At 43.8% G+C, this 27821-nt stretch overlaps 1 protein-coding gene across 2 annotated transcripts in view; it reads left to right on the top strand.

The window, feature by feature from the left end:
* Positions 1–17532: 17532 nt before the first annotated feature.
* The window catches only part of ODF2L (outer dense fiber of sperm tails 2 like), a 36851-nt gene continuing 26562 nt past the window's right edge, over positions 17533–27821 (top strand). For both annotated transcript variants that reach the window (XM_058658802.1, XM_004582194.4), the window contains exons 1-5: positions 17533–17743; positions 23142–23264; positions 25833–25895; positions 26023–26094; positions 27031–27147. In XM_058658802.1, the coding sequence (XP_058514785.1) occupies positions 17555–17743; positions 23142–23264; positions 25833–25895; positions 26023–26094; positions 27031–27147 (564 nt within the window). In that variant the 5' untranslated portion in view covers positions 17533–17554. The remainder of the gene's footprint in view (positions 17744–23141; positions 23265–25832; positions 25896–26022; positions 26095–27030; positions 27148–27821) is intronic.

Here is a 27821-nt window from a genome sequence, read left to right as displayed (position 1 = left end):
TAAGGCAGACATTTGGATCACAGGGTAAAGTTGAGACTTGCAGCCCCACACATCATTTCCTGCTGTGGGCTCATCTCTGCAGGTGTTCCCTCTTGACAGACATTGCCTGAGTAATTAGTATTCACCCTGGGTGTGTTGGAGGATGGGAAGCTCTTGGTTACCACATGGCTGTCAAAGTGGCTCACCCTGCAACCTGGAAATCGGTTTAGCTGCCATGTGCTCTGACGCTGATTCCCAGACCTGGGTTTTTTCCACGGGTTCATATGGTGTCTGCAAAGTGGAAGGTCAGAGGTGTGGCAATGTCAAAGGCTCTGCCTATAACTGACTCACTGAGCAAAACATTGCACTTCTTTCCCATTTATTTTGCAACTTGGTGTCCTTATAACAATCTCTTGTTTTTAAGAAAAACTTTCATTCCCATCAACAAAGTAATACGTTTAAAAAGTAAGATCACAAGCACACTATATGAATAGCTTTGTGAAGAAGAGTTTCTTGCCACCATGTGCACTCGTATAAATTGTTGACTGGTCCTGGCAATTGAGGACTGACACTCAGCGCTGTTCTCTGTTTTTGTCAACAGTTGCAATAGCTCCCTTTAGGGTTTGGAGGTGGACAGCATTGGCCAGAAAGTGCAGATAGGTGACTTTGTAAAGAACAACCACGAGTGAATGATCTTGTCTAATATCATCTGCATTAAAACCTGAACAAACACACTTGAACTTTGCTTAGCCTGAGCTGACAGTCCCAAATGACTTTTTCTGCTCTGCTTTTTTTTTAAAGTAAGGATTTACTTGTTTATTTGAAACTCAGAGTTACAGAAACAGAGGAACAGACAGAAACAGAGAAAGGAAGAGAGAAAGGTTGGGGCAGCTGGAGTCAGGAGCAAGGAACTTCATCTGGGTCTCTCATGTGCTGGGACTATCATCTTCTTCCTTCTCAAATGCATAAGCAGGGAACTGAATCAGAAGTATGCAGCTGGGACATAATTAGCACTCCAGTATGGGATGCCAGTGTTATATGCAGTGGCTTAAAGACCATGCCACAAAACATTGTGGCTCCAGATGCAATTTTAGGTGTTTATTTTGCTATACCACAAACTAGCAATCTGCTCTGCTTTCATTTGTTCTCAGGAAAGTGAGAGTCATTCAGTCTCAGTAACTGAAGAGTCTCAAGTCCAGCTTTGCTCCTTGCTTGAATCTGTGGTTTAGCCTGCTCCAGAAGTACCTATGTCTCTCCATGGAATCTCCAAGAAATCCCCCAAGAGTGGCTAAGTCTCCCAGTGGCATCAGCAAAATGAAGAGATTTGACATACTGAAGAGTCCATGAACATCTGGATTATTTTTCTCTCAGGCTATTGCTGTAACTATCCTATTTAGTAAAAGAAACTGAAGATTTCCTTGTAGTTGATTTATGGAACTTCCGGTTATGTAATGTTTGTGATATGTCAAAATAGAATGAGAGAAGCTGTAGAGAATTAGACTTTAAACAGAACTTAAATTTACCCGGGACCCACATGGCACATTTCATGTCTCCATGCCATTTGCTTCTACCGTATACTCATTTTCAAAGCCAAGTAGAGAAGGGAAGGGCACAGATAGGAACTGGAAAGCATTGCTGTTTGTTCAGCCACCAGCAGGCAGCTAAACTCCGAAACTCAAGCACAAGATGTGGTGAAACACAACGCAGTACAAACCAAGTGCTTGGGAGCCTATGAGTGAAAAAGCACACAACTGAATGAGCAGGGCCAATGTCACACGGTAGAAGGAGGCACTGCATTTGGATACTATGAAAACCTCCCTGCTGATAAAGGCTTTTGGACCCCAGACAGTATTAGAAACAATCTCTGAGATTTTTCTCAAGATTTACTTATTTTTATTGGAAAAGCAGACTTACAGAGTGGAGATACAGAGAGAAAAATCTTCCATCCACTGATTCACTCCCCAAGTGGCTACAATAGCTGGGGCTGAGCTGATCCAAAGCCAGGAGCCAGAAACTTCTACGTGTCCCACATGGGTTCAGAGTCATAAGGCTTTGGGTCGCTCTCTACTGCTTTTCTAGGCCACAAGCAGGGAGCCTGATAGGAAGTGGAGCAGCCAGGACACAAGCCAGCACCCGTATAGGATCCCGGTGCTTGTAAGAGGAGGGTTTAGTCACTGATCAATCACGCTGGGCCCATCTCTGAGATTTTATCTTATGCTTCACAGGTCTCAAAGCCCTTTTATACATCTTGCCTCTTGGGTCACAGGAATTTATGAGTTCTCTTGTGGAAATTATTTTAAAGCATAAGGGTGGTCATTTTAAAAAAAATAATTTATTTAAAATGAAGAATTAATAGGGAGGGGGCAGAATGAATCTTCCATTCACTGGTTCACTCTCCAAACAGCTCCAATGGCAGAGCTGGGCCAGTCTGAAGCCAGGAACCTGGATTTTCATCTGGGTCTCTCTCATTTGGGTAGCAGGGACCCAAACAATTAGGCTGTCTTTCACTGCTTTCTCAGGCACATCAGCAGGGAGCTGGATCTGAAGTGAAGCAGCAGGGACTTCAACTGGTGCCCTTATTGGTTGTTAGCGTTACTGGTGGTAGCTTTACCCACTATACCAAATTGCCACTCCCTCATCATATCTGTCTGCCATACGAGGCTAAGATTTAGCATATGAGTTCCCTAAAACGCATTCCAGGCTTATGAGTGTGTCATGCAGAGTGAACTGCTGGAGATCCTGGCTGCACACATTTGCTGCAGGATCTTTTCACATCACTGAAACTCGTGAGATTTGCTTTCACCACCTCTGAAAGAGGAGGTTGATCTCAGATTTAATGGTATTCTTTCCCCTTACATTCATTATCTAATTCAGAGCAACAGTAGCTAGGCAGATTATTTCATACATATGCACACAAACACATGCCTTCCCTCTAATATTCACCAAAATGAATAATCTAGAACTACTTTTAATAACCCAATAAGAAAATGAGAGATAGGGTGTGGGATTTCTCTTCTTTGCAAAACAGGCATAAAATTGCCCTTCATAAAATAATGCTATATTTATTATGTGCGGATTTAGCAACATGTGGCGTAAGTATTACCACTACTATTATCAGTATTTTTCAGAGAAGAAAAAAAGAGAATGCAGATAAAGGGAGGGGGTTGTAGAGATGCAGAGAACAGCTCATCGAAGTGGAAGCCCAACGTCGGGACTGCATTTCCTCTAGTGTCCTCTTATATTTCCTTCTTGCCCTGATCTGACCTTGGTATATCTCTGAGACTTCAGGATTTTGTTACATTTTCCTGCTGCCTTCAAAGCACAGAAAGTAGCTCCAACCAGCTGAATCATATGGCTTATGCAATGCATTGATTCTTGGGACACACCAGTTATAAAAACAAGTTTAAGCTAGCCCCATGATAAACTAAGGGAGGTCCTACATGCTTGACAGAATCCATCAATGTCACCAGGGAACTGGAATATCTTGGATACCACCTTCAGTGGTCATCTAGATGCAACTTAGTAAGACCTCAGCTATACCACATTGAAGGAAAAAAAATCCATCCTGAATTCATGAACCAGAGAGTCATGAACAAAGAAAATGGTTGTTGCTTTAAATTACTCAATTTAACAGTAATGGGAAAAAAACAAAACAAAACAAAAACTGCAAACAGCACATGCAATTCAGAGTGGAGGGCAAACCCTTCAATTCACTGCTTCCACTGTGAATATTGTTTGGTCTGTAGTACACTGGGTTATTAGCTCAAAGTTATCTTACCCCGTATCTCCTTGGATCAAGGTGTTGGCTAAAGTAACTCACAGTACTGCATTCAGCCAGGAACATCGTTGGGCTTTCACCATCTGACTCAGGCGTCTACTACCTCAGGTAGGTGGTCAAAATAGCTGGATCTGGCTAGGTTTTACTCCACCTCAGGGTAACTGAAGCTCTTGTCTGGTAACTGGCTTCCCATTAAATAATAGCAGAGCCAGTTCAGCATCACTTTCACAACATTGTACTGGCCAAATTCAAGGAAACGGGAATTAGACTCTGTTTTCTTAAGGATTTGTTTATTTACTTTTTGTTGGAAAGGCAGATTTACAGAGGAGAGATAGAAAGACCTTCCATACACCTTTTCACTCCCCATGTGGCTGCAACAGCCAGAGCTGAGCTGATCTGAAGCCAGGAGCCAGGAGCTTTCTTCAGATCTCCCAAGTGGGTGCAGGGTCCTACAGCATTGGACCATCCTCTACTGCCTTCCCAGGCTGCAAACAGGGAGCTGCATGGGAAGTGGAGCACCTTGTATTAGAATTGACACCCATGTGGGATCCTGGTGCATACAAGGTAAGGATTTAGCTACTGAGCCATCACACCGGGCTCTAAATTTTATTTTTGATGTGGGTTCAGTGTCAATAAACACACAGGCACACACACACAGAGCGAGAGAGAGAGCAAGCTGCACAAGGTACAATCAGGGTAAATATATTTACCTCTTCACACATGTAATATGTCTTAATAGCATGATATTCAAAATCCTCCCTTCTTGACTTTTTCTTTTTACGCAGTAATATATAATTATAGTCACTCTACTGTGGAGTAGAACCCTGAGGTCTTCCCTCTGTGGGTTCACTCTCCAAATGGTTGCAGTAACTGCAGCTGAAGTGATCTAAAGCCAGGAGACCTGAAGGCAGCCCTCCCACGCAGGTGCAAAGGCCAAGGACCTGAGCCATCTTCTACTTCTTCTTCAGGCCTTAGTGAGCTGGATCAAAAGTGGAGCAGCCAGGACACAAACCAGCATCCATATGGGATGATGGTATCTTGCAGGCAGAGTATTAGCCTCGTATGTCACAGTTCTGGCCCTATCTAGCTATAACTATCCACTGATTAGCTTCTCCTGGCTCCTTCTCCCTCCAATCCCTGAGTAATCACTATTATGCTTTTAATTCTCTGAGATCCACTGTTTTTTAAGACTTCATATGAGTGAAATTACACATATGTGTCTTCTCATGTTTGGCTTACTTCATCTAACGTAGTGACTTTCTGTTTCATCCATGTGGCGGAGAATAACAAGGCTTCGTCGGTTTTATTCTGTCTGAGTAGTATTGCATTGTGTATATGTTTCAGTTTATGACACAACCAAACTATTTTTTTAGTTTGCTGAAATATTTGTTGTATTAATTAAACATCTGTTTGCTGTTTTTATGTATTTGTGGTTATGAGGAAGAATATCACAACTTCCACCCACCATTGCAGTTTTGCATTCCATACATAAACACACAGCTACTGAGTTTGGTATTTCTTAGATATATATTGCATTAATTGCTTTCTTGGCGGTCAAACCTAGCCTGCTACCTCTCTTTCTGAAAGTAAAGTTTTCCTGGCACACAGTCAATCTCTGCTCCTACAGTGCTCTTTGGTTTCTTTTGAGCAACAATAGTAGCCAAATAGCATGACAGAAACCTACAATACATAAAATATTACTATTTGGCCTTTCTTGAAATCCTGTGGAAATTTTAATTGTTTCCTAGGTGCTCCAGACATTTGTAAAAATTGTGTAGGGTTTTGAGATGGGCTAAAATATTTTTCCCATTTAAATTATAAAGACCCTTATATTCAAAAATTCACTATACAACCAGATTGTAGGATCACATTACATTTAGATGTGAAGGCCATGTTTACTTTACTTGAACAATTCAGTTGAAATAATCAGAGAAGCTTATGTAACCATTTTTAAACAGCTTAGGTTTGCATTTTTAAGGATGTCTCCTCTTGAACGTGGTATAAAGGTGATTATAACCAATACCAGAGCAATTCAATTAAGCATTTTGCATTGAAGGCTCCTAACATCTGTTTGTTATTTCCCTGCGTGTTGGACGTTTGCCAGGCTAGCTAGAAAGCCTTGGAAAGGTGCCAAGAATCATTCACGTTTCTTGCTCTCATGTTGTTTTGAGTCCCCTTCTCTGTACAGGGAGGCTGGCTGACTTGCCAGAGGTTGCAACCCTTCAGCTCTCAATCTCCAGAGCTTTCCAGCACTTGGATATACAGGATAGTTAATGCGTTTATGATGAACTTGTATCTCAAGAGCTTTCTGCTGGATACCACTATGCTGGGGGAATAAAAAGCACTGTTGTAATCATCAATGGGAGACAGTCTTAAACTACAATTATGTAAAAGCCCGCATGATTAAAGTGCTTGATCAGCAGTTGCTTTCGTTGTGAAGTTCATACGTTGGTGTACGTCTCGTAACATAACATTACACAGAGGCACGGCATACGTTTTTATTTTTCTAAATAAAATTTTGCATTGCTTGTTCAGGAATGTTTAGATCATCCCAGCTGGTTGCAACGCAAAAACGAAGAGCCTGAGACCTTGTAGACCCCCTGGGGACGTGGTCTGTCTTTCTCCAGAGGAAAAATACCAGAGGCCAGCGAAGGATGTCAGCCAAAATCTTAAGCTTAAGGGGGAGTTTCCTCCAACTGCAGCTGCCTTCTCATTTGCAAAATTTCCCTTTAGAAAGCAGACACAGCTAGAGGAACTGTCTATTGAAAAGGGAATATACATTACCATATGCAGCTCCACTCCGGAGTAAAAGCAGGACTCCCCATAAAACTGTTGAATATATTTGGACTGTTATGAGGTGGGAGCGAGATCATACCACACAAGTCTAAGGTTTTATCAAGGAGTCTTTATTAACCAAGCTTGGTGATAACAGAACATACTAAAATAACAGATCACAAGTCCAATCAAAGCAGTATTGAGGGACCATGCTCAGGAGCTGGCCTGTCCTGGATTAGCCAAGAGTCAAAGTGCCGGAGTAACGGAAACACCTGACCAGAAAGAGTGAGCCCCCGTCTCACGGGCCTTTTAAAGGGGCTTGTGAGGGGAGAAGTTACACAACGATGCAATACTGTCCCTTCTAGTTGATTGATGAGTCACAGGTGGGCAGGAGCGAATACCTAAGTGTTGAGGGCTAAGGAGTTACTGGGACTGGGATGGGCAGAAACAGGAACTGGGCTTGTACCTAAAAAGACTAGTTGGACTCATCTGTGTCCAATATCCCCGCCGAATTAGGACGTGGGGGGAAGAGTATACAAGGAGAGGTGAAGACAATCACTGGCTGCACTCCATAACAGGACAATAGGATGCTGGACTCCCTACCATTGACTATACCTACAATGTCGTGACGCACTTAATAGCAGGATGATGGATTTGTAACTGCTGCTTAAGGACTATGCTATAGTCACGAGGGAAAACAGTGGGGAGTGGAATGCGTTGCTGGAATCTCTTGCCTATGGAACCGTTTCATGCAAAATTAAAAATAATAATAATGCAAATGCAGGATTCTTTGCCAACTGTCACAAAATTCGGAATTTGTTTTATTTCCCCTTTGGTTAACATGTCTGGGAACCACACACGAGTGCAGCCCTTTCCCTTCAATCAAAAGCGGCCTCCCCGACCAGCTCGGCCAGAGGCCGAGTCCGGCTCCGCCCTCACCCGGCCCACCGAGGCAGCGGCGACGCTCGGCGGTCCAAGTGCAGCCAATGGGCAGCGCCTGGGCGTCCCCGGAAGGGCGGGGCGGCCGTTGCCACAGAAGCCACCGTCGGTTACCAGCTTCGGTCTCTCCGCCCGCCCTTCCAGAATAGTCGCCGGGCGGCTGCCTCGCGTCCCTGGCCTTCCTTCCCCGTCTTCCACCCTCGGCGCTCCCGTCCTGTCCTGCTCCCTGCTGACTGGCCGGCAGCCGGAGAGCACAGGTACAATGGGGCGCTGTCGCCTCGGAAGCCTGAGGTGCCGTTATAGCGCAGTCGCGGAGGGCCGACGTCGCGGCGACGTGCTGACGCAGCGGCAGAGGCCTGGGCGTGGCTTTGGGGCTGGGGCGTTTTGGGGTGTGGGAAGTGGGGTGTCCTGGGGCGGTTCTCGGCAGTCAGGGCCCATGGGCAGAAAGGCCGTTCGGCTGCCTCATGTCCTGTGGTTCCCAGAAAGCGAGGGTTGGGGAAAGGCCTCGAGGAGGGATGTGGGCTGTGGGACGTGAGGGCGGGTGTTCGCGAGACGTGCGCCTGTCCGGCACGGAGCCCCGCAGTCCCCGGGTAGGCGGCACGGTCCCCGAGGCAGTGGTCTGGTGCTCCTTCTGCCGGCGTTCGGCCCGCGTGTGTTCCTGAGAGGCCCCGGGGCCTTCCCCACTTTCACTGTAGGTTCCAGCCCCAGTTAGAGACCCAAACCAGGAAGCGTCCAGGCCCACCTGCACTCAGTCCCAGCTCTGCCACTGATAGGCTCTGTTGGCTGGCCTTCGTTTCCACAGTTGTAAAATGGGGACAGCAGTAATCACCTGCAATAAGAAATTAAGGAGATGCCATATTACATAGGTAGCCTTAAAGTAGTGGGCAGTTAGCAGGAGGCGTTCATAAAGTTTATAGCCACCACACTGTGGGCTTTCAGAATTTCCCCATTTGACACAGAGTAAGGTTCGGATGAAGTTCATAGAGTGCTTTTGAGCACCGCAGTTGGTGTGTTCATACTTTTTGATTGTCACACAACTCAAATATACAAGAAAATGGCTGTTAACTGTGCTTGGTCTGTAGTGAGCAAGCCTCATGAAGTTGAAGATAGCAGGGAAGTTGAAACAGCATCTGTCCACTGAGAAGGTTTTTTTCTCCCGGGCTCTGGTTCCTTGTCAGCCTGCAACTACACTGATGAGGATTTGTAATAATTCTGCAACAAATGCAAAAATTGTTTAGTAGAAGTGACACCACACAGACAACTTAGGTAATTTTAGGAATTGTGACTGATTCAGAATGAAGATTTATTTATTTATTTATTTATTTATTTATTTTTAATTTATTATTATTGGAAAGCTGGATATACAGAGCGGAGGAGAGACAGAGAGGAAGATCTTCGGTCCGATGATTCACTCCCCAAGTGAGCCGCAACGGGCCGGTGCGCTCCGATCCGATGCCGGGAACCAGGAACCTCTTCCAGGTCTCCCATGCGGGTGCAGGGTCCCAAAGCCTTGGGCCGTCCTGGACTGCTTTCCCAGGCCACAAGCAGGGAGCTGGATGGGAAGTGGAGCTGCCGGGATAAGAACCGGCGCCCATATGGGATCCCGGGGCTTTCAAGGCGAGGACTTTAGCCGCTAGGCCACGCCACCGGGCCAGAATGAAGATTTTTTAGAAAAAATAATTTTAAAGCCCTAGTGAAAAAGTAGTTCCCAGCTGCTGACCCCAGAGCAACTTCATATTAAAACTCAGAGCAAACATGACCTACACTGCTTCTGTTTTGTTTGATTAGCTGGCAGAGGTTATTGTTATCTTGAAGAGAAAGCAACACCTATTTCTTTATTTCTCTCCCTCTCTCTCCCTCTCTCTCTCTCTCTCCCTCTCTCTCCCTCTCCCTCTCTCTCTCTCTCTCTCTCTCCCTCTCCCTCTCTCTCTCTCTCTCCCTCTCTCTCCCTCTCCCTCTCTCTCTCTCTCTCTCTCTCTCTCTCCCTCTCCCTCTCCCTCTCCCTCTCTCTCTCTCTCTCTCTCTCTCTCTCTCCCTCTCTCTCCCTCTCCCTCTCCCTCTCCCTCTCTCTCTCTCTCTCTCTCTCTCCCTCCCTCCCTCCCCCTTTCGGGCAGTTAATAAGGATTAAGAACTACCAATAGATGATTCTAGCCTAAGAGCCTCTCATTTTAATAGGTTGCCTTTGAATAATCAGGGAGTGGTTACACTGAGTTTTAGTCTACCTGTATGCCCTGTTCAGGAAAGAAGGGAGGAAGGAGGGAAGGAGATTCTATTAAAAAGATTTTCCTTGAAGGAGCTTAAGGTAATTTTGATACTTAAAGGGATAAGCTAATGCTCATTCAGAAAACCGACACAGTTAGTGGAGCTATCTCCTTAGATCTTCACACGGCATGAGGCATGTTACTGCTCTGTGACCACCACCACTTGTACTGGTTTGCTATTTTAGTATTGAATTCTTATTCCCTTGTTGTTTTTCGTGTTTCATCACGAGTAGGAATCATTTTCAGTTGCTTCTTCAACATTTTTAAATAGGAAAAGAATGATGAAATTTCCTCTCTCTAGGACCCAACCAACCAGCGTCACTGCTTCCACTCTATTGCCTTCTGTCTGCCCGGTTTGTTTTCCAAACCATGACCACCTGGATCTTTTAAACTGTACTGCCTATCTGTCAGTCCCCACTTCAGATTATCTAATGACCTTAACCTTCAGGAAGGAAAATGCAGGCTCTTGAGCTGGCAGGGCAGTCAGCCCCTCGGCCGGCACAGCCTTGGCTCATCCGTTGTCATTTGCTTGAAAGACATGGACAGAGACAGTAACAGCTCTTGCATCTACTGGTTTACCCCCAGGTGCCTACACAGCCAGGACTGGCTCAGGCTGAAGCCAGGAGCCTGGAGCTCCCTGGTGGCAGGGACCCATGTGCTTGAACCTGCTGCCTCCCAGGAAGCTGGAATTAGAAGCAGAGTCAGAATTCCAACTTGGGCATTTGATCCCAGGTGTTCTCAAAGGAAGGGAGGCATCCCAGGTCAGCTCCTCAGCTGTGTCTCAGTGAGGTTTGCAAGGTCAGGCAGTGCCCTGTTCAGAAAGTGTAGTGGTTGGCATCCTGCCCAAGGGAAGCTGCTTTTATCTGGTGAAGGAAACTGGTCCTCTGGCCTATGTTTGGTTCAGATTCCTCCTGGATAATTAATTTGGCTCCCCAGGAGTGCCCTTTCATCTCAGATGCGGCCCACATTTGATTTGAATGATTTGGTCACCCTGCCTTATATTTGAGACCCTAACCTGTACATCCCTCTGTTAGGTTTTTTTTGAGGTAGAGGGTGATGGACTCATATCTGCTCTTACACAGGTAGTAGCACATGTAAAAATCATGAGTGTTTATGGAGCAGTTAAGTTTCAAACTATGATTCTGAAAATATCTTTGTTTACAGTTATTGCTGGGCTGGGGGTCCGGGCAGGGCTTTGGTGAGGAGTAAAGCTTGAGCCTTCGGGTACATAGCCCACATTTACAGATTGGAGACTTTTGAAGTCCAGTTTCTATTTTACCCAATCTTCAGTCCATTTTTAAAGTATAAATGAGTCATTGGACAAAGTTAACCTAATCAGAAATTATTTTATTTATCCCTTATGATAAGGCACAGTTATAGATGATAAAGTAGACAAATTCTGTTTTATCAATTTATCTTAAACTTCAGAGAGATTATGTCTGCTGTCATTGGCCCACAAAACCAAGAAACTGCTTCAAATTTGCCACAATGAATCCTCAACACATTTTTTTCCTAAGTTTGTTTTACTTATTTGAAGGGCAGAGTTACAGAGAGAGCAAGAGGCAGGGAGTGAGATAAAGAGAGTTGAGATCGTCAGTGGACTAGTGCATGTCCCACATGGTTGCAGTGGCCCGGGCTGGGGCAGGCTGACCTGGAACTCCATAGGGGAGAGCACCAGCAGATGGAAGATCTCTTTAGCTCTCTCTTGCTGTCTTTTGTAACTCTGCTAAATAAAGCAGTATACCTTTAAAAAATGCATTCTTCTAACCCCTTGCTTTGATTTTTCATTTAATTTTGTACATCTGTATTTTTAAAAATTCTTCTGTAGATATTTCAAATTGTCGTTATGCCCAAGTAATAGACATCCCAGGGTTACGGCATTGAAATGGATCGTCTTGGACGTTCTGTGGGTTATTTAGCAATTCCTTGGGATCTCAGGGACAGATGTTTAAAAAATGTGAGCCTACAGTTCATTGGCTTGAATCCTGAGTACATGCTCTGCAATGTTTATCACTTTCAGACAAACAAATACAATTTAATAGCCTTGTTGAAAAGTTTCGCAGTTGTGAATTCATGATTGTAAATAATTTTGATTATTTCATACCCAAGGTATTTTATTTAGTATTCATGAACAAAATATATTTTGCACTATTAGAAATGTAAGACACAAAGAGGTATAATAAATGTAATATTTAAATAAAAATCACAAAGAGGTAAATATCTGAAAATGTGAAATAAGATTGTTCGTTGTTAATTTGTATAAACATAAAAGGAAGATACATTACTGTGTTAAATTTGTAAAAATACAGCCTTAATGGTTGCTAACCCCTTAACTCATTATTTGAAATGGAGTGACTTTTGAAGGGATTTGTCAGTGTTCACATTTCCAAAACAACATGTCCAAATGTGACCGAGAAGAATTAGAGTATTTAGGAAAATTTGTAAGTAATGTCCTCTATTTTCATTATTACCCCAAGAATATCCTAGGTTGAGATCTGTTTTCAGAAGAATATTCTGTTTTCTCTCAGGACTGGGGCAGGCTTGGCTAGACTGAGAGTAGCACCCACCAGCATGTGTGTGGGCTAACTAGTGATGCTGTTTGGGTTGAACTAAGCTTCAGTGCCCATTGACATGTGTAAGAGCTGAATGGGATGTGGGACAGACTGGAGCAGTCCCTTGTACATATTGGCAAGCATGGGAACTAGGGCAGGGACAGGTCTGGTGGGAGTTATTGCGGGTCACCCCAACTAGGATAAAGCTCCCACTGTTTTATGTGGACAAGCGTGTGCTGGGTGAGACTGGGCTGGGCTGCTATACCCGTTTGTTTGGATAGAGGACAAGGCTGGAGACAGAATCGATCCAGCAATCACAACCACCAGTCTGCATATAAGTTGATTGGGGTGACAGACTGTGCCAGACCCTGTATTGGCAAGCACACACAAGAATCAGGTCTGGGATCACCTCAGATGAGGTTTCTTTGGGGATTTTCCAACTGAACTGCTGGACTCAGAACTCCAATCATGGAGAAAATTGCAGGGTACATGGTCCAACCGTGGAGTGCTTTTGTCAGAGCTAGGCCTCCTTAGTGGCTTAGACAAAACAGTAGACAGCAAAGCCAGTTGCACAGGAGGATACGATGGTATGTTAGAACTTGCAGAGGACACCTGGTACCATAACAGAGGATGGAGGACAGAACAAATTGACCAACTACCCCAGCCAAGTGTTGGCAGTGAATATCTAGGCAAATTGAGCCTCTCAGGTGAACCATGTCTGTCAGTGAATTCTGGAGAGATTTCATCATGCTTGGAATGGTGAGATTGGCAGTAATTCAGAACTGTTGAACCATCAAAACCAGTTGAGCAGTGCCCTCGGAGCATGCCCCACATCGGGGACCTGGGATGCTTGGGAGGCTGCTGGGTGTGGCTTCTCCATCTACCTACTCCCTTACCCCAGGAACAAGAAGGAAAAAGACAAAGTGGAAACAATGATCTTACCACCTTTCCTGTTGCACTTGACCCTTTGCCCCCTAATCAAATAAGCAAAGATCATCCAAAAAAAAAAAAACCCGAATATCCTGTTTTCTTTGTAATTTTTGTTACAAGCACTTTGAAAACTATGTTGAATTTCTGCAGTTCCAGGTGTAGGTAACTGATATATCTAATTGGATGGACGTAATGAAGCTGAGCATTGTAGACCTGCTTTCCCTCCATGGTGTTGATATTCTTTCTCTAGGCTCACTGAATTGTAGTACTGCAGTACTTGAAGAAGTAGACTAGGGACCTGGTACAGTAGCCTGATGGCTAAGTCCTTACCTTGCACGTGCCAGGATCCCATATGGGTGCTGGTTTGTATCCCAGCTGCTCCATTTCCCATCCAGTTCCTTGTTTATGGCCTGGGAAAGCAGGAGAGGACTGACCTAAGTCTTGGAAATCCTGTGTGGGAGCTCCTGGCTTTGGATTGACCCAGTTCCTGGTTATTGCAGCCACTTAGTGAATTAGTGGACGGAAGATCTTTCTCCTTCTTTGTATAAATCTGACTTTCCAATAAAAATAAATATTTTTTTAAGAAATAAGCTAGGAAAGATTTCTACACTTCTGTGATTAGGTGGGAAATAGCTGACCTCAGGGGAAAGTGTATGACAACTGGCAATTATTGAATGTGTAATTTTAACACAGTTTTATCTATTGTAACAAATTAATGTTATAATTTTGATTTTGTCTTTGAAGTATTATTTTATTGCCAAGATCTTTATCTTTTATTATGTAGTAATCACAGAAAAGAAAAAAAATGCTTACTGAAATGATGTCTAGAAACTAACCTGTTCCCGGCTTTCAGCTTAGGTGAAGCCCCAGCAGCCACCCGTAGGTCCGCTCACCGACCTCATGGCGAAGTCTGCCGGTGATGCAGGTGGTCCAGGAGGGCTGACTTACCATCTTCAGAGCAGGTGTGAGAGAGAATCTCTGGCAGGAGCTGCCGATAAAGGCCATCACATATGGTACGTATGTAGCATTAGGGGAAATGGAATGCTCTGATTTCAGGGTTTTTTGTATTTTATCCATAATGTAAATTGTTTGAACCAAATGCATTGTATTTGCAAGAAAATATTCTTCAAATCTAGAACTCATTCACTAAATGTATTTAATCTTTTTAAAAATGATTTACTTATTTTTTATTGAAAAGTCAAATATAGACAGAGGAGGAGAGTCAGAGAGGAACATGTTCCATCCGCTGATTCATTTCCTTTGTGGCCGCAATGGCTGGAACTGAGCTGATCTGAAGCCAGAGGCTAGGAGGTTCCTCTGGGTCTCCCATGCAGGTACAGGGTCCCAAGGCTTTGGGCCGTCCTCAACTGCTTTCCTGGGCCACAAACAGGGAGCGGGATGGGAAGTGGGACTGCTGGGAGTAGAACTGGCGCCCATATGGGATCCTGGGTGTGTGTGAGGCAAGGGCTTGAGCTGCTAGGCCACCACACTGGGCCCAATGTATTTAATCTTATTACAAATTTACTCCTTGGAATCTAGCTAGTTTTTTGGGGATATTAATGAAAGCAATTAAACATGATAGCCTCACCTTTTAAGAATTTGTACAGCTTTCTAACTAAGGCAAATGAAAATAAAGGTGTTATGGAGTATTGGAAATATAGTTGAGTGTTAATTCTCTACCATTTGGTAAATAATGAAGCTTCAGAACGAAGTTCATGGAAAATGTGCATTACCTTTTAATAACATTGCCAGCAAGTTTTACAGAGCATTCCTGTGTTGCTGTGCTCACACAAACGTTTGCCGTGTTTTACTTCTTTAGAATGAGGAATACACTGATTATTTACGTGAATTATTGTTGCTAGTCTCACCTGTCCCCAACAATGACCTTAAACTACGATTATGAACACTATAGTCCAGCTTCTGGCTCAACTTATAATTCAAAATATTATTTTGTTGCATATTATTCTCAACGTTCTGCTTGTGATTGTTAAGAAGGGGCAGGTTTATTGACAGCCAGCACCTCCTTAGGCCAGTGCTTTGAGTCTAGTGTACTCAAGAACATGATCTACAAATGCTCTGGTGCCTGTTAATGTGCCATTTTATTACATTTTGTGAAGAAAATGGAAAAGCTGGTAATTAAAGACCCAGGGACCCCTGTGTGGGAAAGCATGATAAACCATTGTCTCCTGAGTGCCAGTTTGTGCCTGGCCCAGGCCTGCTGTCATATGAACCAGTAGGGGGAATATCTCTCTCCCTGTAGCTCTCCTTTCAAACATATAAATAAATAACAAAAAATAAAAGCACAAAGTTTCCTTATAACTTAGAATCATGCTTATAAATATTAAAAAGGCTCTTTCAAACTTGATTATATATAGATTCTAATCAACAACTCATGTAATTATGCAAAAGTATAAGTGAAATATATTCATTAAGACAATCTATTATACTCAGTCTCACTTAGGATAACTTTTTGACTCAAAGTTGTCCTTATTAATAAATCTTGATGTTCTGGTGTTGTCCTGAAAGCATCTTTAAATGAAAGAAAATGTTTGGATGCTAAGCTCTGAATTAGAAAATACAGAAAAGTCAAATATAGACAGAGGAGGAGAATCACCATTCTGTGAGTTTGGAGTGTGAACACAGAGGCAGGGAGATGGCCTCCTGGCTGACAGGGATTATATGAAAACTATCCCACTTTCAGGATGTGGCAATGTGGCTTATATCTGCCCTGCCTGATGTGTCTACATTATTAATACATGGCAGTAGCTAGGTAAGGCATAATCATGAAGGCAGATATCAGCAGTTTAATTTCTTTTTTTAAAAAGATTTATTTTATTTTTATGGAAAAGTCAGATATACAGAGAGGAGGAGAGACAAAGAGGAAGATCTTAATTTGTTGGTTCACTCCCCAAGTGGCTGCAATGGCTGGAGCTAAGCCAATGTGAAGCCAGGAGCCAGGAGCCTCCTCCAGGTCTCCCACGCGGGTGCAGGATCCCAAGGGTTTGGGCCATCCTGTCTGCTTTCCCAGACCACAAGCAGGGAGCAGGATCAATATGAAGTGGGGTTGCTGGGATTAGAACCGGCGCCCATATGGGATCCTGGGTGCATACAAGATGAGGACTTTAGCCAATAGGCTACTGCGCCAGGCCCATCAGTTTAATTTCAAATGGTGATATTCTAAAGCCAAACGGGAAGGATTTTTCCATTTCCAAGGATCCGTAGTATTTTTTTGTGTGTGTTCTTTTTGTATAGTTCATTGATTGTGCTGGAGGGAGAGCCAAAAGTTTAAAGAAACAATCTGGGAATCCAGAAAGACTTCTTTTTAAAATTTGGAGTAAGGGAGATGGAAAGGAAGGAAAAAAACACAAATATTTCAGCGCAGTGGCCTAGTGGCTAAAGTCCTCACCTTGAACACGCTGGGATCCCATATGGGCGCCGGTTCTAATCCTGACAGCTCCACTTCCCATCCAGCTCCCTGCTTGTGGCCTGGGAAAGCAGTTGAGGACGGCCCAAAGCCTTGGGACCCTGCACCCATGTGGGAGACCCGAAGGAAGTTCCTGGCTCCTGGCTCCGGATTGGCGCAGCACCAGCCATTGTGGTCACTTGGGGAGTGAATCATCAGACGGAAGATCTTCCTCTCTGTCTTTCCTCCTCTCTTGTATATGTGTACCTGACTTTGCAATAAAAATAAATAAATCTTTTAAAAAACCACAAATATTAGTGTGTTTAAAAAGTTCATGTAAAGTGTACATCTTTTCTTTTAGAAAATTTTATTTTTATCTAAGAGAGAAATCGATCTTCCATCCACTGGCTAATTCCGCAAATACCTACCATAGGCAGGTGAAGACCAGGTAGAGCAAAGCTAGGATCCTGGCCTTGGGTCTGGGTCTCCCCCAGTGGGAACAGGAAGTCAAGGCCTTTGGCGCCATCTGCTGTCCAACAGTGCACTAACAGGCAGTTGGATCAAGCTGACTCACTGGCGCTGAGGCTTTGATGTGGAATGCATGGAGCTGCGTGCCACAGCGCTCAACTCCACATTATGTTAATTGCCCTTTCCCAGTCTTTTTGAAACCCCAATTTTTTGTGCACCAATTATTTTGTAAACCAGAAAGGGATTCTAATGATCAAACATAGAATTATTTAAACATTATTTATGTTGTATTTTGTGCATTTTTAACATTATAAAAAGTATGTTTTTCTGTGAATAGAAAGTATAGAAAACATAAGCAAATATAGACGGGGGGGACATACATTTTCCATGACAGTTTACAGCTGCATTTTGCAGAAATTTTATGGAACTGTACTATTTAGTCAGGACGTGGTATATTTCTCTTCAAAGTATGGCTAGTTTATGTGATAGATTTAACTTAAATTGTACTTGTGCATTTGTATTTAGCCCACAGCAGGTCATCTTCAATGAAAAGAGTGAGCTGAAAGAAACACCTACAGAATGCGAGCGGGCAGCCTCTCCTGCAGAATTACTCGTGCTTTTACTGAAAGACACCGTCGAAGAGATTAGTTCTGAGAATGTGAGTATCAGAGTTGTGAATGTCTGGTGAGATGCAAAGCTAATGTACATAGAGAGCAGTGACTGAGGTCCTGTGTCTTGGCCAGGTGTGCTCATGTGTGGATGTTTGATTCCCCAAAAAAGGGTCTCATTAGTGCTCCTTTGATTTCAACTTTTTTTAGTGCATTCATCATTTATTTTAAGAAATAAAATATTGCCAGTGTGTTTGGAACACTCTGCGCTCTTCCTGATGCAATGCCTTGCTGCATCCTGTAGGTAGCCATTCTGCTTAACTTAGTATCAGTACTCCCATGCCTTATCACATGGGTAGTCTCCTACTCATCCTACATCTCTTTTCTTTTTTTTTTAACGTTTTATTATTATTATTATTACCATTTTATGATACAGTTCCATATTCCCTTATCCCCTCCCCAACTCCCTTCCCCCACCTAGTTCCTCTATATCATTACTAAAATATAGTTCTTCATACACAGTCATATGTCCATCATTGCGGGCATGGACAATGGCAGAAAGTCCACCATCCTATTGTCAAGATATAGTAAACAGTTTCATTGTAAGTCCATCTTTGTCTGGAAGCAGAAATGCATACTACATTGTATCCTCACATCTCGATGTTAGTCTCCATTTCACAGCTGCTGTACATCCCCTTAAATGAGAAGTCATAATACAAAATCAGCAATAGAAAGAAAAATAGAAATTTACAATGCCATGAAGTTAAATGACATGTTGCTAGTTATGACAGTCTCCATTTCACAGCTACTGTACATCCCCTTAAATGAAAAACCACAAAACAAAATCAACATCAGGGAGAAAAAAGAAATTAACAACACCAAGAAGTTAAACAACATGCTATTAAATGACTAGCGTGTAGCTGAAGAAATGAAAATCAAGAACCTTCTTGAAGAAAATGATGCCACTGCAAGAACTACGAGTCATTGAATGATTTAATCAGAAGGAAGTGTTTTGAAGAGATGAAACTAACAGAGAAAACAAAACCCATGCGATATAGTTTCCACTGATCTTTGTTGATGAAGTGTGTCTCTTCTAGACAATAAACAGATGGGTTTTGTTTTTAAATCCAGTCTACTAATCTATGACATTTGATTGAGCTTAAGCCATTTACATTCAGAGTTTAATATGTATGGGTGGTACTTTGGTCCTGTCATTTTAGGAATGGGTTGTTCATTGGTTTGGTCTTCTGTTGCCATTTTACTGGGATGTTCTTCACATTTGCCTTTGGTTTTGGTAGGTGCTATTCCTCTTCTCTGCCAAGAGAACATCTTGAAGTATCATTTGTAGGGCAGGTTTGAAAGAGGCAATTTCTTTTAGCTTTTCTTTACTGTGGAAGAATTTTATTTCATTTTCAAAGACAAAAGAAAGCTTTGCTGGATATATTATCCTAGGCCGACAATTTTTTTTTTTTAGGATCTGGAATATGTCACTCCATTCTCTTCTTGTCTGTAGAGTTTCCTGTGAGAGATCCTCTGTGAGTTTCATTGGCATTCCTTTATATGTCAGTTGATTTTTTTCATGTGCACATTTCAGGATCTTTTCCTTATGTTCAATTGAAGAGAGCTTGAAGATCATGTGTTGTGATGAAGATTGCTTTTGGTAAAGCCTGTTGGGAGTCTGTGCCCCTCCTGGATCTTGTTTCTCAATTCTTTCTCCAGATTCGGGAAATTTTCCTTTATTATTTCTTTAAATACATTTGCAAATTCAGCTTCTGTTTCTCCACCTTCTGGGACTCCCATAACTCTTAGATTTGGCCTCTTGATAGTGTCTTTCAATTCTTGAATACTTTTTTTGGCCTGATCCAGCTCTGCTTCCAGCTTTTTGTTTGCTTCCCCCTGATGACAGAAATTATCTTCCCATTCTGAGATTCTTTCTTCTGTTTGCTTCATCTATTTTGGAGACTCTCCACTGTACTCTTAATTTGCTGTACTGTGTTCTTAATTTCTGATATACCAGCCTTGATTTGCTTTATTGCTTCCTTAAATTCTTTGAACTCTTGCATGAGCTTCTCATTGTTGATCAGAATCTTTAAAATGAGTCTTATGGATTCTGTATGCCCCATTTTCTCAATGTCTTCCTCAGTGAGCTCTGAGATTGGCATAGGGTTTTGCTCCTTTGCAGGAAAGTTTTCAGCAATATTCATTGTGCCTTTGTCTCTTCTTTTGCTCTTGATCATTGTACTTCTGGTTAGCAGAGTCTTCTCCTTGGGGCAGGTTTCTAAGCTGTGTTACCCACAGGTCTACAATGCGATTTTACTTATTGCAGTTGGTACACAACTTTTTGCTTACAGCCACTTGTGCCCCAACCTCCAGCGAGTTCCAGGTCTGGGTTCTTATGTCAGATTTCCACCGTGGTCTCCACAGCCCCAGCTCCTGGCTCACCACTCACCTCCTCCTGTGATACCATGCTGAGGCTGCACTGTTGTCTCTGCAACCTTTCTCCCACTTCTGGTTGGAACAGGTCCCAGGATTAGAGAGACACCAGGTGTCCTATATAGTTAGGTTGTTGGTGGCGCTGATCTTGCTGAAACCTGTTGGACTTTAGGTCTGGGTGCCGCACGGACCTATTTTGACCCGTACGATGTCACAGTCGGTATTATTTTCCTGTGGGATCAGTGCAATTCGCTGAAGTCAGTGAGTTCTTGTGTGCTCAGCACATGCGCAGTTCACTGTTGTCCCCTGCAGTCCCAAAGCTATTGCGACAAAATGGCGCCTGATGTACCACTACTAGAATTCTTGATCTGCTGACCATCAGGTCTTAGGGTTACCCAGACCTGTCTTGGGTGGAACCCATAGAATGCCAAGTTGCTGCAGTTCACTGAGTCAGAAATGAGTTCACTCCCAGCTCAGCACATGCTCGGTCGTTTCCCTTGCCCTCGCCCTTTCCTCCTTATGCAAAATGGTGCCCAATTCAGCTTTAGGGGGCTGACTGGGCTGTGAAATCCATGCTGTTCTCGCACTGCCTGTCTGTGATCTGCTGCTCTGTCTCTGCTCCTGTCAAATCAAATGGACCAGCCGGATGGACAGTTGTTTGTCTGGGTTTACCTCCCAAGCTCACAGTGAAGGTCCGTTCCCACCTGGTTGCTGGTGGAGTTCAGATTGCCGTTAGTTGAATCCTGCTGGAGTATCAGTCTCTGCAACACCACACTGTTGTGTCTGCTGCTTTCCTGTGTCTGTCAGTCTCCAGGCACCCCTCTGCTGTTGTTCTGTCCTTTCCTATTTTGTGGAATGTGTCCTCTCTGCTTCATCCTGACTAAATATTTTTCCACCCTTTTAAACGTGTCCTTTCCCTATTCTGCCCTCTTGATTCTCTGAATCATCAACTGTAATTCTTTTCCTAAAAGAACATCAGGAACACACCTGATATGAGGTTCGATTTAATTAAGACTTGAACTAGAGAATCATTTTTTCTCTGCCGTGAATTTAAAAACCTGAGAAGCAAAACATACCTGTTTCGTATTTTGTTATTTGGAATGGAAAACTACTTAAAAGTTTTGTAAGCTCAGGTTTTTGACAGTGAACTTGCCAGCTGTGAGACCTGCATCCTGGGTCGGCACACCTGGGTTCTGGTCCTGACACCCTTCAGATCCACCTGCATCCTGGGTCGGCACGCCTGGGTTCTGGTCCTGATGCCCTCAGACCCAGCTGCATCCTGGGTCGGCACGCCTGGGTTCTGGTCCTGATGCCCTCAGACCCACCTGCATCCTGGGTCGGCACGCCTCGGTTCTTGCCCTGATGCCCTCACACCCACCTGCATCCTGGGTCGGCACGCCTGGGTTCTGGCCCTGATGCCCTCAGACCCACCTGCATCCTGGGTCGGCATGCCTGGGTTCTGGTCCTGATGCCCTCAGACCCAGCTGCATCCTGGGTCGGCACGCCTGGGTTCTGGTCCTGATGCCCTCAGACCCACCTGCATCCTGGGTCGGCACGCCTGGGTTCTGGTCCTGACACCCTTCAGATCCACCTGCATCCTGGGTCGGCACGCCTGGGTTCTGGTCCTGACACCCTTCAGATCCACCTGCATCCTGGGTCGGCACGCCTGGGTTCTGGTCCTGATGCCCTCAGACCCACCTGCATCCTGGGTCGGCATGCCTGGGTTCTCGCCCTGATGCCCTCAGACCCACCTGCATCCTGGGTCGGCACGCCTGGGTTCTGGTCCTGATGCCCTCGGACCCACCTGCATCCTGGGTTGGCACGCCTCGGTTCTCGCCCTGATGCCCTCGGACCCACCTGCATCCTGGGTCGGCATGCCTGGGTTCTGGTCCTGATGCCCTCAGACCCACCTGCATCCTGGGTCGGCACGCCTGGGTTCTGGTCCTGATGCCCTCAGACCCAGCTGCATCCTGGGTCGGCACGCCTGGGTTCTGGTCCTGATGCCCTCAGACCCAGCTGCATCCTGGGTCGGCACGCCTGGGTTCTGGTCCTGATGCCCTCAGACCCACCTGCATCCTGGGTCGGCACGCCTGGGTTCTGGTCCTGATGCCCTCAGACCCACCTGCATCCTGGGTCGGCATGCCTGGGTTCTGGTCCTGATGCCCTCAGACCCACCTGCATCCTGGGTCGGCACGCCTGGGTTCTGGTCCTGATGCCCTCAGACCCAGCTGCATCCTGGGTCGGCACGCCTGGGTTCTGGTCCTGATGCCCTCAGACCCACCTGCATCCTGGGTCGGCACACCTGGGTTCTGGTCCTGATGCCCTCAGACCCACCTGCATCCTGGGTCGGCATGCCTGGGTTCTGGTCCTGATGCCCTCAGACCCACCTGCATCCTGGGTTGGCACACCTGAGTTCTGGCCCTGACGCCCTCACACCCACCTGCATCCTGGGTCGGCATGCCTGGGTTCTGGTCCTGATGCCCTCAGATCCAGCCACCGTGTACCCTGTGTGGTAGCAGGTGATGCCTCAGAGCCTTGAGGCCCCGTTGCCTGTGTGTCTCTATGCCTTGCTTCACTCAGGCTGTGCTGATTGTTGTGGACATTATGGGAGTAATCCAGTAGGTGGAAGATCTGATTCCATCTCTGTCTTTCTAAGTCCCCTGCCTTTCAAATAAATGAGAGTAATTAAATAAATGAATCACATTTTAAAAAACTCCAGTAGTTAAAGAGTAAAATGTTGGTTGACTAAAATTTGAGTTAAGAACAAAAGAGTAGATGGTATCCTGTAACTTTGATTAGAAGCAGTATTGGGAATACTTTGTGTTTAAGCTGTTATTTCTATCTAACTTTACTTGAATATCCTGTGTAATAGTTACTATTTACTATTAATAAATTTGGCAGAATTTCCTGTTACTGCATGTAAGTGAATTTTGTCACTAAAAAGTTTTTATTACTGTACTTTGGAGTGTATTATTTCATGCTGTGTCTCAAATATGTGTTTGGTTTTTCTGGCAGGCTGATCTTTCTGCATCTAATTTGAAGATTTCTAAGCAGAAGGAAATATTAACAAAAGAATTAGACACTTTCAAATGTGAAAACATAGCTGTAGACCATCTTAGAGACACAGACTGCGAACAAGTAAGGCTTCTGTCCTGCGCACTCATTTAGCAGTGATATTTCTCGCTTAAAGGGTGTGTTAGTGTTCAAACCATAGAAATTAACATATTGATATATTTGAAAAGCAAAACTTCTTGGAATTTTCATTTGAAAGGAATCATTGAACTACTACTTTAAAGTTACATTAATAGTTCTATATGAAAGCAGTGTTTTTAGAGAAAAATAGTTTCTTTTGTAAGAATTTACTATGTGTTGTTCTCCAAATTATGATAGCATAGGTATATATAGCTGATTATAATAAAATAGATACTCTACATTTTATTCCTGTGTGCATTGCATTTCCAAATGTGTATTTTAGTGGCTTCATTGAAATATAGTTCCCATACCATTCAGTCCTCCCATTTAAATAATGCAATTCAGTGGGTTTTTTAACATGTTCACAGAATTGTGTAGCTTTGAACAAAGTCCAATTTTTAAAATGTTTTCATCACTCCGAGTAGACCTTGTACACAGGTTGTCCCAGCCACCCTTCATTCAAGGAGCTTTAGGCAGCTGTTGTTCACTGTCGTGTTTGTGGCTTTGTCTATGCTAGATGCTTCACATGAGACCCTGCGAGAACTGTAAGTTAGCATATTGTTTCAGGGCTCATCCATGCTGTAGCCTGCATCGGAACTTCACTCCTCTCTGTTGCGGAATGTGGCCCACTGTGTGGTTGTACCACTGCACGCATCGTTTACAGTTGGTAGACTTTCAGATCAATTCCTATTGCTGTGAACATTGATTTACGAAGCTGTGGTGTGAATTCAGGCTTTGCCTTCTCTGGACCATAGACTTAGGGATGAAGTTGCTTGACATGCCCGTGCAGATTGAGTATCCCTTATCCAAAATTTTGGGGAGAACTGAAGCATTTTAGATTTTGGATTTAAATATACAAAATTAAGTGTCTTGGCAGTGGGACTCTAATGGATTATGGGAGCTCTGTGCTTGATATGCACATATCTTTGTTGGATCCACCCTCTGACTGTGATTCATGTAAGGTCAGGTGTGGAATTTTCCACTTGTTTTCATCCTGTTGGTGCTGAGAAAGTTTCAGATTTAGGAGCATTTCAGGTTTCAGAATGCCACATTTCATGCGTTAGGTGTTTAAGGCTGAGGACGGCTGACACGTACCGAATGCTGTCAGCGTCATGTTTGTGTCTTTCGTAGTCTTTTGTATGTGTTTATGAATGAATATTGTTTTAGAAAGATGAGTGGTTCTCTTTTATTTCAAGATTTATTTATTTTTATTGCGAAGTCGGGTACATACCGAGAGAAATGTATTTTGTCCAATGATTCACTCCACAAGTGACCGCAACAGCCGGTGCTGCACTGATCTGAAGCCAGGAGCCTGGAGCCTCTTCCGGGTCTCCCATGAGGTGCAGGGTCCCAAGGCTTTGGGCCGTCCTCGAACTGATTTCCCAGGCCACAAGCAGGGAGCTGGATGGGAAGCAGGGCTGCCGGGATTAGAACTGGCGCCCATATGGGCTCCCAGTGTGTTCAAGGTGAGGACTTAAGCCGCTAGGCCACAGCACTGGGCCCGGGTGGTTCTCTTCATAAGGACTGCTTTGTAATTTGATTTTTGACCATAGCATCAATATTTTATCATTCATGAAATATTTTTTTAGTAGGAGAGAATCTTAACCTGTACTCTGTGGAGCCTTCAGAGCTCACACAGCCCGTGAAACTGTGGTACAATTTTTTTTTTTGTTGTTAAAGATTTTATTATTATTGGAAAGCCGGATATACAGAGAGGAGGAGAGACAGAGGGGAAGATCTTCCATCCGATGTTTCACTACCCAAGTGAGCGCAATGGGCCAGTACGCGCCGATCCGATGCCGGGGCCAGGAACTTCTTCCAGGTCTCCCACGCGGGTGCAGGGTCCCAAGGCTTTGGGCCGTCCTCGACTGCTTTCCCAGGCCACAGGCAGGGAGCTGGATGGGAAGTGGAGCTGCTGGGATTAGAACCGGCGCCCATATGGGATCCCGGGGCTTTCAAGGCGAGGACTTTGGCAGCTAGGCCACGCCGCCGGGCCCACTATGGTACAATTTTACACTGTGTAATGGTGTGTGAGTAAGAGCTTGTGGATAAAGAACGTTGAGACTTTTTCACATTCGCAAGCAGGAAACTGCCTGTCAAAAGTGAATGCACGTTCTTCTGTGGATTCATAGAAAATTGCTGTCTCAGGTCTTGCTGATCTGCTACAAGTCTCTTAGATCTCGTAGTGCTAGAATTTTTGTTGAAGGTTTTGGCCTGTGTGTGAGTCACACTCTGTCATGCTTTGTGTACTGAATTTTTGTGACTTTCGTATGTCACTCTATATGTTTTGAGGTGTTTTTCTGAGATCAATTTATCAAATTTAGTGATTCCATCAGTTGTAGGCAGATAGGGCTTAAAACGCCTATGCAGAAATCCTTCTGACAGCCAATGCCTTGGGGGATCTGAACTGTGTGTGTTAGTGGCCCGTATCATGTTCTGGGATGATGCTTTTTCTGCTTCCTACCTTTCTGCGTGGAGAAATAACACTGATTTATGCCATCCTTTTTTTCACAGACAGGAGATTCTTCCTCCTCCAAGTTTGTAGAGAATCTAACCGGTGATGAAGATGAACATGCTGTAAGTCTTGCCTTACACCCATTCTTTCTGAGGATTCTTGTTTATTTGTAGGCTGTTCTGCTTCATAAAATTAGTTAATAGTGTCCAAATTGTGAAATGTCTAACTCTTATATTACATTTGCCGAAGAATCTACAGAAGAAAATAATGGAAAAGGAGACCTATATCCAAGAACTTTCTTCTTTGTTTCAGGATGAAAAGGTAAGCAAGGCCTGGAATTTTGACCTAACTCATCATACCTTTGTTTATGAAGGGAGAGAGGGACAAGGGAAAGGAGGGGAGGGAGAAAAAGGTATCTTCTATCTGCAGGGTTTTTTTGTTTTGTTCTGTTTTGTTTTTTAGGATTTATTTATTTTCCTTGGAAACGCAGATTTATAGAGAGGAGAGATAGAAAGAAAGAGTTCTACTTCCCTCACTCCTATTTCTCATGCTGTGGGTGGCAGCATGCCAAAGTGTTTGAGCTGTCACCTGCTGCTCCTCAGGAGGTGCGTTAGCAGGGAGCTGGGACAGGAGACGAGCCGGGACCTACACCCAGGCCCTGGGATGTGGACTGGGGGTGGTCCAAGCGGTTGGTTAAACTGCTGTGCCAAAGCCTGTCCCTATTCCGTCATGTTTTCTTAAGTTGATTTTCTCTTTTCTTCTTCCCACAGTGGACTCTGTTCTCAGGAATCAAGACAGTTTTGTTTTTTTTTAATTTTAGATGAGTGGAATATTTCATACCTTTTATGCATTATATATATAATGTCTTAATTTAAACTTTTAAAGAAGCTGCAGTGTTTCTGTCAAGGTACTTGGCATAAATCAGTACAAATTAAGAGCTGTGCAAATTTGAGTTTTACTTCAATTTGCAGCTAAGTGAAGGAATTTTGGTATTTCTAGGAGCACTGTAGACAAACCTATAGTATGCCTAGCAGGATGGGGGTAATTTTTAAGAAGAGGTAATTAAACAGGCGCCATTAAATAAAAGCAGGGGGAAGGAGAGAACTTCCTGATAGCTTTATATAAAATACATTTACAAAGGACAGACAGTATGTGTTTCATCAGCTTTTTAGCTGTTGTCTAAATCAAGACACAAAGATTTTGAGGGGAAGTAAGATAAGCAAATAACAGCTGTTTGGTTTGTGTTTTCTTTCATAGGCAAATACTTTGAAAGCAAACCGTTTGTCTCAATCAGTAAAGCTAGTGCACGAACGACTCCAGCTCCAGATTCATAAAAAAGAAGCAGAGAATGATAAGTTAAAAGACTACATAAAGGTCATTAATATGTCTCCATTGTTAAGGTTTCAGATAAAATGAATGAAAAGATGGAAAGGCATTCTTAATTCTGAAATTTGTTGATTTTTGGAAAATGGAACTTAAGTGTTATGACAAATACACATTTAATGTAAATCTTAAAATTTCTGACACACCTAATGATCTGAGTATGAATACTAATACAAAAGTGCTACCTATATTTGGGACCAATCAAATCAATTTTTAGTGATTCAATTACATTTAAAAATCTCTTTTTGTATAGTTGTGTTTATCCTGGAAAACTAATGGAGGAAATAAAAACTTAAAAAATACTGATACCATTATTAATATTTTTGTATAGATTATTTTTTTTAAAGATTTATTTATTTTTATTGGAAAGTCAGATATACAGAGAGGAGGAGAGACAAAGAGGAAGATCTTCAGTTTGTTGATTCACTCCCCAAGTGGCCGCAACAGCCGGAACTGAGCTGATCTGAAGCCAGGAGCTTCCTCCAGGTCTCCTATGCAGGTGCAGGGTCCCAAGGCTTTGGGCCATCCTTGCCTGCTTTCACAGGCCTCGGGCAGGGAGCTGCATGTGAAGTGGGGTTGCCGGGATTAGAACTGGCGCCCATATGGGATCCTGGCACATTTAAGGCTAGGACTTTAGCCACTAGGCTACCGCGCCAGGCCCTGAA

The sequence above is a fragment of the Ochotona princeps genome, chromosome 2 (genome assembly GCF_030435755.1).
Source record: "Ochotona princeps isolate mOchPri1 chromosome 2, mOchPri1.hap1, whole genome shotgun sequence".
In the NCBI taxonomy this organism is placed as follows: Eukaryota; Metazoa; Chordata; class Mammalia; order Lagomorpha; family Ochotonidae; genus Ochotona; species Ochotona princeps.
The sequence above is the reverse complement of the archived record's forward strand: the minus strand, read 5'-3'. Positions and strand labels throughout refer to the sequence as shown.